The 13,091-nt window shown below is 36.1% G+C and overlaps 1 protein-coding gene across 2 annotated transcripts in view; it reads right to left on the reverse strand.

Moving 5' to 3' along the window:
- The window catches only part of ABCD3 (ATP binding cassette subfamily D member 3), a 93,754-nt gene that overhangs the window by 21,442 nt on the left and 59,221 nt on the right, over positions 1-13,091 (reverse strand). For both annotated transcript variants that reach the window (XM_003260069.4, XM_012500529.2), the window contains 8 exons: positions 12,519-12,575; positions 10,239-10,381; positions 7,605-7,674; positions 3,165-3,234; positions 2,985-3,082; positions 2,793-2,884; positions 995-1,086; positions 836-908 (listed from right to left, as the gene is read on the reverse strand). In XM_003260069.4, the coding sequence (XP_003260117.3) occupies positions 836-908; positions 995-1,086; positions 2,793-2,884; positions 2,985-3,082; positions 3,165-3,234; positions 7,605-7,674; positions 10,239-10,381; positions 12,519-12,575 (695 nt within the window). The remainder of the gene's footprint in view (positions 1-835; positions 909-994; positions 1,087-2,792; positions 2,885-2,984; positions 3,083-3,164; positions 3,235-7,604; positions 7,675-10,238; positions 10,382-12,518; positions 12,576-13,091) is intronic.

Here is a 13,091-nt window from a genome sequence, read left to right on the forward strand (position 1 = left end):
ACCATATGATCTCGCAATCCCACTTCTGGGTACATTTCCAAAGGAAATAAAATCAGTATCTCAAAGAGAATCTTCCTCCCATGTTCAGTCCAGCATTATTTACAATAGTCCATATATGGAAACTACCTAAATGTCCTTCAACTGATGAGAGGATAAAGAAAATATAGTGTGTACAGTGTGTATATATTCACACACACAGAAAATACACACAATAGAATATTACCCCACCTTTAAAAAAGAAGGAAACTGGGCCATTTTCAACACAGATGGATCTGGAGGACATTATGATAAGCAAAATAAGCAAGACACAAAAAGAGAAACACTATAATGATCTTACTTGTATGTGGAATCTGAAGTAGTCAAACTCATAGAAGTAGAGAGTAGGATGGTGGTTGCCAGGGGGTTAGGGAGAGGGGAAATGGGGGTAATATTGGTCAAATGGCACAACATTTCAGTGATGCCAGATGAATAAATTCTGTAGATCCACTGTACAGGGACAATAGTAGAAAATACTACATTGTACACCTGAAATTTGCTAAGACACATCTAAATTAAATTCTCACTAAACACACACAAAAATGGTAACTATGTAGAGGCGATATGTAAATTAATTAGCCAAAACATAATCATTTCACAACGTATACAGATATCAAAGCATCAAGTTGTATACTTTAAATATTAATATACACAATTTGTAGGTCAATGATACCTCTAAGCTGTTTTTTAAAAAAGCAGAAATAATTTTAAACACTAAGCAATTGTAAGCTGAAAAAGAAAGACTACTATGAAGTTTAACAAACATTTATGGTGCTAAAGAATCTTTTTCTGTACGTACTTTATAATGTTATCTGCAATAATGATTTCTCCAGCACCAGGTATCAAGGGAATGACTTGTACTCCTTCAATACCTTAAATGGAAAATAGGTATTAAAGCATCATATTATATCAGCAAACACTTAAAATTGTGACCTTAAACTGTGACACTCATATTTACCCTTTTCCTGTTGTGAGACCATTGTGCGCTCATATTTGCCATGATTTAAATCCTTCAGTACTTGCATTAATTCTGTAATCCGAGCAGTAAAACTAAAATTTTAGAAAAGGAAACCATAATCAAAACTCCAGACTATTGTCACATCTTTTATTTTATACAAACTCAAGTTCCTAAAATTATAATTTAGTATAAATGAAGTAACCTAACAGTCTCATCAACATAAAGTATTGATGATAACATGTGTGCTTTATTATGTTTCAGTAGGAGAGCAGGAATATAGGGATGAAGGAAGAGGTTTCCATAGGATCCCCAACTCAACAGATACTTCAATAATAGCCAAGTCAAGGCAGTTATTTGCTGAGAATTTTCAGGAGGTTTCTCTCGGATACTACAAAAGAACCACTACTAGTATATTCCTTAGACCCAGGAAGTATGGACTCTGATCTCTTGCTGAAGTGACCTACAAAGCCGTGTATAAAGCTGGTCTTTCTATCCAAGGAAGGCATTTATTAAATGTATGCCGAATGCATGCTGCCTTTCTGCAAACGGAAGAATCTGAAAGATTCCCTCTTTCTTACTCTGAAGAGGGGAGAGATGAAGAGTTCTTATTATTGGATACAAATCACTGTGGCAATAGAGAAAAATCAAAACTAACAACAAGAGGTTGGAGATAACAAAAATGACCACGATCGCCAAAGTATTCTCATCGAAGAAGAAAACAGGATTTTTCTCTGAATAAAAAGCAGAAACCTCCTAAAGTAAACTTTGGGAGGTGATGAATGTTTATGGTCTTGATGGTTTCACAGGTGTACAACTTATCCCCATATTCATCAAATTGTAAACATTAAATATGAACAGTTTCTTATATGTCAATCATACCTCAACAAGGTGGAAAAAGAGAAAGAAAGGGGGGCAGGGAGAGGGAGGGAGGGAGTGAAAGAGAAAGACACACACACACCCACACAGAAAGAGAGAGAGAGAGAGAGAGAAAGAGAAAGGAAACATCCTAAAGGAACAGAAGCACCTTTACCATGAACTGTAAAGCCATAAGAAAACAAATAGGAAGAATGTTAGTTATTCTCATGAAAGAGACTCTACTCATAGTAGTTAACAACTTCTATATTGCATGAAGACCGTAACTGCCACAGGAGCTAAGAAGGAGGAAAAAGGGAAATATGAAGATGGATCACAGGCCTAGGAAAGATATTAAGTCATCAAACTTCTTCAGGTGACCTAAAATTTATGGTGTTTTTTACACCATACCATGCCCTTTATATTAATATTTAATTTCATTCTATGGTCTAAAGATAATTTTACTACTAGATAATATGACTACATTCACAAGCACACCTACAGATACAAGTTAATGTCTCATTTTTTTTCCCATTGAAGTCAACTTCATTTCTATTCATCTGTTTTGCTAGGTTGCCAGTATCTAAGATCTAAGAAAAAAGGTATGGTAGAGGACAAGAAAATTTAAATGAGAAAATTATATTCATTAACTTAGTTTTCTGTGAATTAAGACTGCCATGATTCAACATTTCCCAAATTAGCAAATACCAGTGTCCACGGAGCAAACAACTTGACAGCCTCTAATCTACTGTAATGTGCAAACCAGTTGTCTTCAAGAAACATGAAAAGTTCACCATCAGAAAAATCTTCCTTAATTTTCTATCAAAACCACCTTCCTGGGGTAGGAAATGTTGCCCCCTTATCTTAACCTCAACTGATACAATCATTAAGGATAATATATTTTTAAAAATTATTTTCTGTAACTGCTCATTATTACTAATCTTACCCGGCCAATCTAGTCATTTCACGCCCAGCCAAAACTATTCGACCCAGAGCTTGAGACATTCGCAAAAGCATTCTTCCACTTTGGTAGTAATCCTTAAATAGAAATAAACAATAGTTTTTACTTATAGTTCTATGACTACAAATTTGGCTTTATTTTTACTGTTACATTTTCATTGTATTATCATCAGTTTACCTCTAGAAGTTCTGAATGTGTACTCTTGAGATGTCGAGGATGAGACAAGTCTAAGAAAGGGCGACTGACAACTAGGTAACCAACCACAGTGGCAAGGTCTGAAACCAAACAGGTAAGATTTAAAACAATAACAGTATTTCACCTTTTCCACAAATTTCATCTCTTTCAAAATATACTTACATTTGGCAATAATGCTATCAATGAAGCCCATTGAAAACCGAAACAAAATGAAATTATGTAGGTGTTCCACCTGGCAGAAAACAAAAAAAAACATCTTTTTCTATGTATAAAAAACTGAATCTATTATAAGGATAAAACAAACTGTATAGTTCATTTATTCAACAAATATTACTGAGTACCCATGATTTCTGTTTATATTGTACATCACACCACCGAGGACAATACTCATCACAGAGCAGGTGCCAAACAAACACTTCATGAAACCATTTTTACGCAAACAGCATGGAAATTACATAAACAATTTTAACAACGCTGTTTCTCTTGCATGCAATAGCACAATGCTATTGTAGTCACCATGCTTTCGGATACATATATCCCAAAAGAGAACAACAACGAAAGCAAAAAGAACAGAGAGATTAACTAGTTTGAGTGAAACACTAGCTGTCCAGATTGGCACTCAATGCTTTGCTTTCAGTGGAAACACATGGTCTGTGCTTTATCTAAGAATTGTATTACACCCAATCTGAACTGAGTGCTAATGTAAATCAGTGCCACACAGCCTGTTTTAGCTTTAACATGAGCATGCATTGTCTTAAAACTACAAGTCTAAAACTGCTTTTTTATTCTGGGGTTGTAGCGTTCTCAAACTGTCCATCTACCAGATTCTTCAAGGTCCTGCATGATCTGGCACTGAGCTCTATTTTTAAGGTCATATGCTTCTACTTTGCTCCTCCTCACCAAGCTCCAGAAATAATGGTTTCTCAAACATGTACCTTCTTAAGGCTTTCCTCTTGCTCTTCTCACTGCCAGGAATACATTCTTTTAAGGTATTTATATTTTGTGACTCCTTCACTTTCATGTGGATTTCTGACAAAATGTCACCTCCTCAAGAAAGATCTTGGCCATTCCAGCTAAAGTAGCTGGGCAACAGCCCCCTTCATATCTATTCCTTTATCCTGCTTCATTTTTGGCCACCGAATTAATTACTACCTGAAATTATACAGAACATCTAGTTGTTTATTTATTGTCTCCTCCACTAAAATGTGGCTTCCTGAGTACAGGGTAGCTTGTTAACAACTTGGTATCTTCTGCAACTAGACAATGTCTGGAACATTTATTCAATGACTACCATGTGTCAGACACTGTGCTCAAGCTGGAGATACAATGAATAGAACAGAGAAGGTCCCTGGATTTATGGAGCTTACATTCTAATGAAAGAGGATAACTAGTAAACAAGATAATTAGAGACTGTAATACAGTCATCCCTCGGTATCCAAAGGGGATGGGATTGGCTCCAGGACCTTCTGGAAACCAAAATCCAGGATGCTCACGTCCCTGATGAAAAATGGCATAGTATTTGCATATACCTGAGCACGACATCCCATACACTTTATTTTTGAGACAGAGTCTCACTCTGTCGCCAAGGCTGGAGTGCAGTGGTGCCATCTTGGCTCACTGCAACTTCTGCCTCCTGGGTTCAAGTGATTCCACTGCCTCAGCCTCCCGAGTAGCTGGGATTACAGGCGCCCGCCACGACACCTGGCTAATTTTTGTATTTTTAGTAGAGATGGGGTTTTCCCATGTTGGTCAGGCTGGTCTCGAACTCCTGACCTCAAGTGATCTGCCCGCCTCAGCCTCCCAAAGTGCTGAGATTACAGGAGTGAGCCACTGCGCCTGGCTCATCCCAAACACTTTAAGTCATCTCTAAATTACTTATAAAACTTAAGACAATGTAAATAGCTGTTATACTAATGTCTGTATTGTTCAGAGAATAATGACAAGAAAAAAATATCTGTATATAAGTACAGACACAATTTCTTTTTCTGAATATTTTCAATCTGTGTGTGGTTGAATCCATGGATTTGGAACCCACAGATGCAGAGGGTTGACTGCATATATAAACTCCATATATATATATATATATAAAGATACTTTTTTATATATATATATATATATATATATACTTTTATATATATATATACTTTTAAGGAAAGATGATGATTAAAACAGGAAGGAACTGTTGGAGGCCATTTCAAATAGGCTGATCAGAGAAGACAAAGCTTCAATAAGGTATTAACATTTGGGCTGAAAATCTAAAGGATGAGAATAAGCAAGCCGTGTGGAGAGCAAGCTGGTGAACTGCAGACCCCTGAAAAATTACCTTAAATGCATTCTACTAGTGAGCACTCTAAAAGTTCTGCCATGTTAAATACTGACGAGGCAAAAATCCAATTTCTGAAATAATTTAAAATGACAATTTCTTTAACCTCTTTAACTCATCTAAAATATACATTTAATTTCACAAAGTTCAGACTTCCACTAAAATGTAAGCTCCTTAAAGGCAAGATTTTATCCATCATGTCCACCACCATCATCCTTAGCACCTGGAGTGAGCACAGGCAACTAGATGGCATTCAATATCTTTTGAATAAATAATGGAATACAAGTACTTGAATTCAAATTTTCCAAGTGGCAATTAAATAAAAACTGAAGTAAAGCTTTCACAAGAAACAATGCTTATATTCTTTAAAACAAAAAGCCAGTAAACTCTGACCCACAGTCCAAATCTAGCCTGCTACTTGTTTTTGTAAGTAAAGTTTTATTAGAACATAGCCACACCCACTCATTCATGTATTATATATAGCTACTTTTGAGTAGCTGAGCTGAATAGTTGCAAGACACTGTGTGGTATGAAAAGCCTAAAATATATATATACTATCTTGCCCTTTACGGAAAAAGTTTGCTGACTCCTGCTGACTCCTGACTCCTGTTACATAATAATCTTCATTGTATTTTCATGAATGCTTCAGGAACAAATTCTTTCTGTGGGAATCACTAAATAAGGCTCCTAAGCGACCTCTGTAAAAATACACTTAACATTATTTTTTTTCTTTTTTCTGATTATACCTTAAGGTCTAGGGTACATGTGCACAACATGCAGGTTTGTTACATATGTGTGCATGTGCCATGTTGGTGTGCTGCACCCAGTAACTCGTCATTTACATTAGGTATATCTCCTAATGCTATCCCTCCCCCCTACCTCCACCCCACAACAGGCCCCAGTGTGTGGTGTTTCCCACCCTGTGTCCAGGTGTTCTCATTGTTCAATTCCCGCCTATGAGTGAGAACATGCAGTGTTTGGTTTTCTGTCCTTGCGAAAGTTTGCTCAGAATGATGGTTTCCAGCTTCATCCATGTCCCTACAAAGGACATGAACTCATCCTTTATAAGGCTGCATAGTATTCCATGGTGTATATGTGCCACATTTTCTTAATCCAGTCTATCACTGATGGACATTTGGGTTGGTTCCAAGTCTTTGCTATTGTGAATAGTGCCACAGTAAACATATGTGTGCATGTGTCTTTATAGCAGCATGATTTATAATCCTTTGGGTATATGCCCAGTAATGGGATGGTTGGGTCAAATGGTATTTCTAGTTCTAGATCCCTGAGGAATCGCCACACTGTCTTCCACAATGGTTGAACTAGTTTACAGTCCCACCAACAGTGTAAAAGTGTTCCTATTTCTCCACATCCTCTCCAGCACGTTGTTTCCTGACTTTTTAATGATCGCCATTCTAACTGGTGTGAGATGGTATCTCACTGTGGTTTTGATTTGCATTTCTCTGATGGCCAGTGATGATGAGCATTTTTTCACGTGTCTGTTGGCATAAATGTCTTCTTTTGAGAAGTGTCTATTCATATCCTTTGCCCACTTTTTGATGGGGTTGCTTGTTTTTTTCTTGTAAATGTGTTTAAGTTCTTTGTAGATGCTGGATATTAGCCCTTTGTCAGATGTGTAGATTGCAAAAATTTTCTCCCATTCTCTAGGTTGCCTGTTCACTCTGATGGTAGTTTCTTTTGCTGTGCAGAAGCTCTTTCGTTTAATTAGATCCCATTTCTCAATTTTGGCTTTTGTTGCTGTTGCTTTCGGTGTTTTAGACATGAAGTCCTTGCCCATGCCTATGTCCTGAATGGTATTGCCTAGGTTTTCTTCTAGGGTTTTTATGGTTTTAGGTCTGATATTTAAGTCTTTAATCCATCTTGAATTAATTTTTGTATAAGGTGTACAGAAGGGATCCAGTTTCAGCTTTCTACATATGGCTAGCCAGTTTTCCCAGCACCATTTATTAAATAGGGAATCCTTTCCTCATTTCTTGTTTTTGTCAGGTTTGTCAAAGATCAGGTGGTACACTTAATATTATTTTAATAAATCTATGCAATTTTATAAATGGGCACTTGAATATATTGATATAGTTTTTAATCTATTTTTTTATTAAAAATGGAGTATAAAATCCTTTACAGCTATTTTTCAAAATATCTTTAAGATATGTATACATACATGTGTGTTTGTGTGTGTATGTGTGTCAGCCATAGGCAAAACAAACAAACAAACAAAAACCCTTTCCATAAACACATGAACTTCAAGTGTGTTATCTTACCAGTTTTCGGAAGACCGAGTGGACTGTCTGCTTTTCTCTTTTATTCCCATTGTAAAAGGCAATTTCTTCACTATTAAAGAAAATAATTTAGCAATTAATTTTAATGTTACCTATGCTTGAAAAATAATTGAAATACAGTATATGATGGCTGAATGTTTGTATTTAAATGGACATTTTGTGACTAAGCGCTTATCTGGTGCATCTCAAGCCACAGTCTATACTTGAGATTCTGCTCCTAGCTCAGCTGATTGGAGCACAGGAATACACCCCTGACTGAATCATATGCTGGACTGCAACCTATGGCATAGGTATCCTGGCTGCAAAAGACGTACTGTACTAATTCTCAGAAATTTGAAATTAGAGAAAGAAGTTGCTGTGATGTACAGAAAGGCAGGGCTGGGACCAACATTGCAGACTTCAAGTTAAAGTATAGGCCCAAGCAAGAAGGAGATGAAAAAGCAACAGCTAGAAAAAGATGGAAAGTGATGACTTGACATACATCCTTTTAAAGACAGAAAAGCAGGCTAAGTCCCGCCGGCTTCAAAGTGCCAGCTCCCAGGAGGAAACCCTGGAACCCCATCATATCCTCACAACAATTCCACATTTCCTGAGCAGACGTGCATGGGTCCACAAGGGCCACAGGGATCATGACTAGAAAAAAAAGGGTATTTTATAGATGAAGAAAAGTTCAGTGTAGTTAAGTAAATTTGTAAAGGTTGCAGAGCCAGCAGGTCAGGGAGCTGAAATCATAACTCCTATCTGACCCTAACATTTATAGTCTCTCTATTACACAGGAATGATGTAAGCTTTCCCAGCAAAGTACATCTTATGGCAGAGGAAAATATTTATAGAGAAGTCTAGAAGGCAAGGTTGAAATATTTCTTTAAAGTCTCTTTTTTCCCCTAAACAACTTATGTTTTATATTTCCATTTTGAAATGGACCTGTGTTTTTCATAAAAACAAGGTACCACCTACCTCAACCTCTTCAAGTAAAATTAACTTCCCATAAGATATGACATATTTGTCATGTGTTTCATGGTTTCCTTGACAAAATGACACAGAGCCTCAGAGTATAAGAAGCCTACAGTTCTATACCTCTAATCAGTTTTTTAAAAAACTTCCTTCTATCTCCTCTCCACACCTAAGCCTATGGAAGAAGATGAGCTGAGGATTCTCCTCCTGAACTGAGTCTTTTTAGCCTTAATGAAAAATCTGAAAGGATAAAACATCCTGGAATATTGATGGCTGCCCATCCAACATCTATTCTCTTCATTGTTCTTCTTCCTAAAATAATCCCAACTTTCGTAAAGTTATCTATTACTTTCCACGTACCCTAATGCTTTAGGAATGCCTCAACCCCATTTATAGGGTCCCAACTGGTCTAAGCCAATCACTTTGCTGTGATTGCTTTAGGCACGGTCAAGTAACAATTCCAGCCAATAAGATATGAGGCAAAGTCAGCCGTGGGACTCTTGGGAAAGGTTTCTTTGCTCTCATAAAGACACACCAGGCGAGATGGCCCCTTTTTGTTTCTGGAGCTTTCTGCAGGAGAGAGGAGCTTGTGAAATCTGTAACAGCTATCGCCATCTTGTGGTCACAAGAAGAATTAGCCCGAGGAATGGGGCAGCATACAAAGCAGGGCAGAGCCAAGAGAATACCAGAGAGCTAGAGCCCTGATAATGCCATACCTGGAACTGCCCTGTCTTAAGGGTTCTCATGTGAAGCAGTGAGTGTTCTTATTACTGGAGCCATAAGTCATGCTTTCTGTTTCTTTCACTAAAAGGCATCTTTCACTTACTTGGCAAATCACCTCTTAACTCTATTCCGCTGCCTCTTTAGAGCAAAAAACCCTATTTAAAACTTGTACTATTTTATCAATCCAAGGAAATAAAGGAAGAGGGAACTGTCATTAGTAAATGCCTGTAGAGTAGAATATTAAATACATATTAGAACCCTCAAAATGACTTAACATTGACAGATCAATATATGAGAACATTTATTGAGCACTTGCTCCATATAAAAAACTGAGCTGGAAGCTTTATATATATTATCAAATTTAATCCTCATTGCAACCCTATATTATCTACCTATTATAAACAAAAGTGAAACTATGAATAATTCACTAAAATCAAATACATGCAACTGATAAGTGGAAGAGGTAGATTTTGAAGCTAGTATGGCTGGCTCCAAAGTCCACACTTTTTCTTCCTATCTTACATTTAAAAAACGCTAGAAAACAGGTAGAGGCACACGCAATGACAGTGAATCATTGAGCATTATGAACAGTCAAAATAAAAATATTTGTGGAAAAACTGAGACAAAATTTTCTTGGAACAGGTATTGTACGTTGAAATTTGAATTGTAAACTGATTATGTCTAAAGTAAATTAACAGAAAATTCATCAACAGAAGGTATGAACAGGTGAATCAGGAATACTACATGGTTAATAAGAAAAAGAGTTCAAAATATTCATGATTACTACTTTATAAAACTAGTCTCTTTCATAATGTATATTTTCAACACAATATGCACATTATTACAGTAACTGTCACTAGACTTTTTGGAGTCAATTTAAATGACATCAATAACCATAGAAATGAATTTTTAGCAAGGCTTTAATGCATTTGTCTTTACCTGTTTGTGATGAGCCGAGAATTAACATATCTATATTCTCCTTCATATTTTTGCTCAGTTATTGTCATCTTACCAATGGGTCTTCTAAGTCGAGTTAGGAATAGCCCAGAAACAACTAAGTAGGCCATCATGCTCGCTGGGCCCTATTATTATCGGGAGAGAAAGATACACAAAGTTCTGGGATATAATAATACATTCACTTAGATACAAACATGTACAATTTTTATAATTAACCTCAATGACTGAAAGAAATTGCCCTACTGGGTAATTTTTTCCCCTTGTTTTTTCTGAAAAAGTACACAGTAGCCTCTACACTTTTACTACTCATGGGCTTTTCCTCTTACCACTGTAGCTTATCCCTCAGCTCTCCTACATTTTGCTCACCTAAAAACTCCTAATTGCAGTTCTCACTTTTTCTATGTTATCTAACACTCTCCTGTTGGAACTGTTCTTGAGAATCTCTTAAGATTCCACAATAATTCTTAGACCTCTTTTTCTTGCCTTCTCTTTTAATGTTAATATTCCCTCAAACTCCTTCCTTAGTTCTCTTCTCATCTCAAATTTATACCTCTAGTCCTATCACTCTTATGAACCCAAGAAATAAATACTACACATCTTTACCTTAATACTGTGCAGATGCCTCAAGTTCCGCTCCCCCGAACCAACTCTGTCTTTCCCTGCACGTACATCTTGCTTCCAGCTGCTGTACTATGTATTAATAACTTTGTAGGTGACCTCATCACCCATTGACCATACCAAGAGAAAGAGAAAGGTATGCCTGAGGCATCCCTTTCCAAGTTCATCATAGGCACTTCCCTTATTCCCCTATATACCCTATACTCTGCCATACTAAAATAAATGTTTCCTGAACAGTTTCCATTCAGTGAGGTTGTTCTTATGTTTGGCAAGCGTGACATAATCTAATGGATGTCTACTTACTTCCCCAAAGCAGCTCAGATATCACCTCCAGTTCTTCCTGGCACTAAATACTTTATTGAAACTTCTATTACTAAACTTTATCATACTGCATTATAATTGTTTGACTATCTACCTGTTTTACCACATTGTAATTCCTCTTCAGCAGGAACTGCATCTTACTTATCTTTTTATTCCTACTATCTAGCACAATATATGTGCTAGTATGTATTCAAGATTTAAAAAAGTAAATCTGATCAATTCAATGCATTTCAACAACTACTACAAATGTGGACCAAAAAGATAACTAAAACAGTTTCTGCCTTTAAGAAATACAGAATCAGATAACAGGTAGACATAGAGACATATTTAAGTATCACAAAAATGTAGTTAAGTACCATAAAAATATGACTGCAAGGAGACAAGAAGGACTTGGCCTATTCACTTGCTTATAGTAAAACAAAATATAAGAATGATAAAACCTGGATCACAGGATAGCAAAGAATTAGGAAGATAAACAGAAAAATTTGAAAAACAAAACAAAGCAAAACCAAAACCCTGCTTTCCCAGTGTTTTGGAAAGCAACAAAAAACAGTATGGAAATAATTTATTAATCAACTGAAATGCACATACACACATACACATATATAAAACAACCATACTATTATATGGCTGTGTTATAAATATATAACAATAACATTACATATTAAATGACTAAAGTTACATTTCAATAAGATAACTCAAAGAAAACTTAAAAGTGATTCTTGCCATCACAAATATCAGAGACTTGGATAATAAGGCTCATGGGATAGCCAACCATTTACATTATAAAATATTCTTGGAACTGTTACACCCACTCTAAATGTATCATTCTTTTAACATTAGAATTTCATATTAAAATGGATGTCTCCATATCTCTTTTTAGACATTACTTTGAAACAATAAGTACAAGTATATTCATGGCTTAAATACTTCTGTTTTATTATTATTTTTTAAAGAAGCGGGTCTCGCTTTTTGTCCAGGCTTGTCTCGAACTCCTGGATTCAAGCGATCCTCCCATCTCAGCCTCCCAAAGTGCTGGGATTATAAGCGTGAGCCACCACGCCTGACCAGTACATTTGTCTGGTTTTTAATGCCACAAAAATTTTTCCAAGTACCTAATTTAAGGAAAATTAAAAAGAAAAATTAGTACTTCTAAAATCTTGAGTGAAGTATTATTTTATAACCAGGCTTTGTTAGGTAAATCATGTGAAACTACATTCTTTGAGATCTACAAAAATTCTTACAGGCCATCAAGCTATTCACAATATGTATTTCAAATATTATATTATATCAATTTAAAAGGTGAAATAAAAGCAGACTCACCTGAGCTCCAATTGCACTCGTTAACTTAAAGATATACAAAACTATGTCTAAAAATGGCTGTAAAATAAATATTAGAATACAAAGAATTAAAACTAAAGCACTAGAATGATAGCTAATACAACACGTTAACTACAAAATGTTATTAAACATTTAATACATAATTATCAACATGTAGAGTTCCCACTATGTATAATGTACTGTGATAGTAAGTAGATCAAAGAATACATGAAAGATAACAGTTTTCCTCTCAAGAAACTTAAAATGGGAACAGCTTACACAATGTCTACTGACCATCAAGTAGGAAAAACATTTATCACTTTTCATCAACTAAGATACCTCTACTGTGATAATTAACCACTAGTAACTCAGTAATGTGTCAATATAATATAAAGACACTGAATAAAATGACCTGAGATGTAACCCCAAATCTGCTACCAGTTTGTTTCTACATATCTTCACCTGTAAAGTGAGGAGCTTTTCCTGCTTTTGAGACAGGGTCTGGCTCTGTCACCCAGGCTGGAGATCTTGGCTCACTGCAGCCTCTGGAGTAGCTGGGAGTACAGGCGCACATTA

This window comes from Nomascus leucogenys, chromosome 12, assembly GCF_006542625.1.
Source record: "Nomascus leucogenys isolate Asia chromosome 12, Asia_NLE_v1, whole genome shotgun sequence".
Lineage (NCBI taxonomy): Eukaryota > Metazoa > Chordata > Mammalia > Primates > Hylobatidae > Nomascus > Nomascus leucogenys.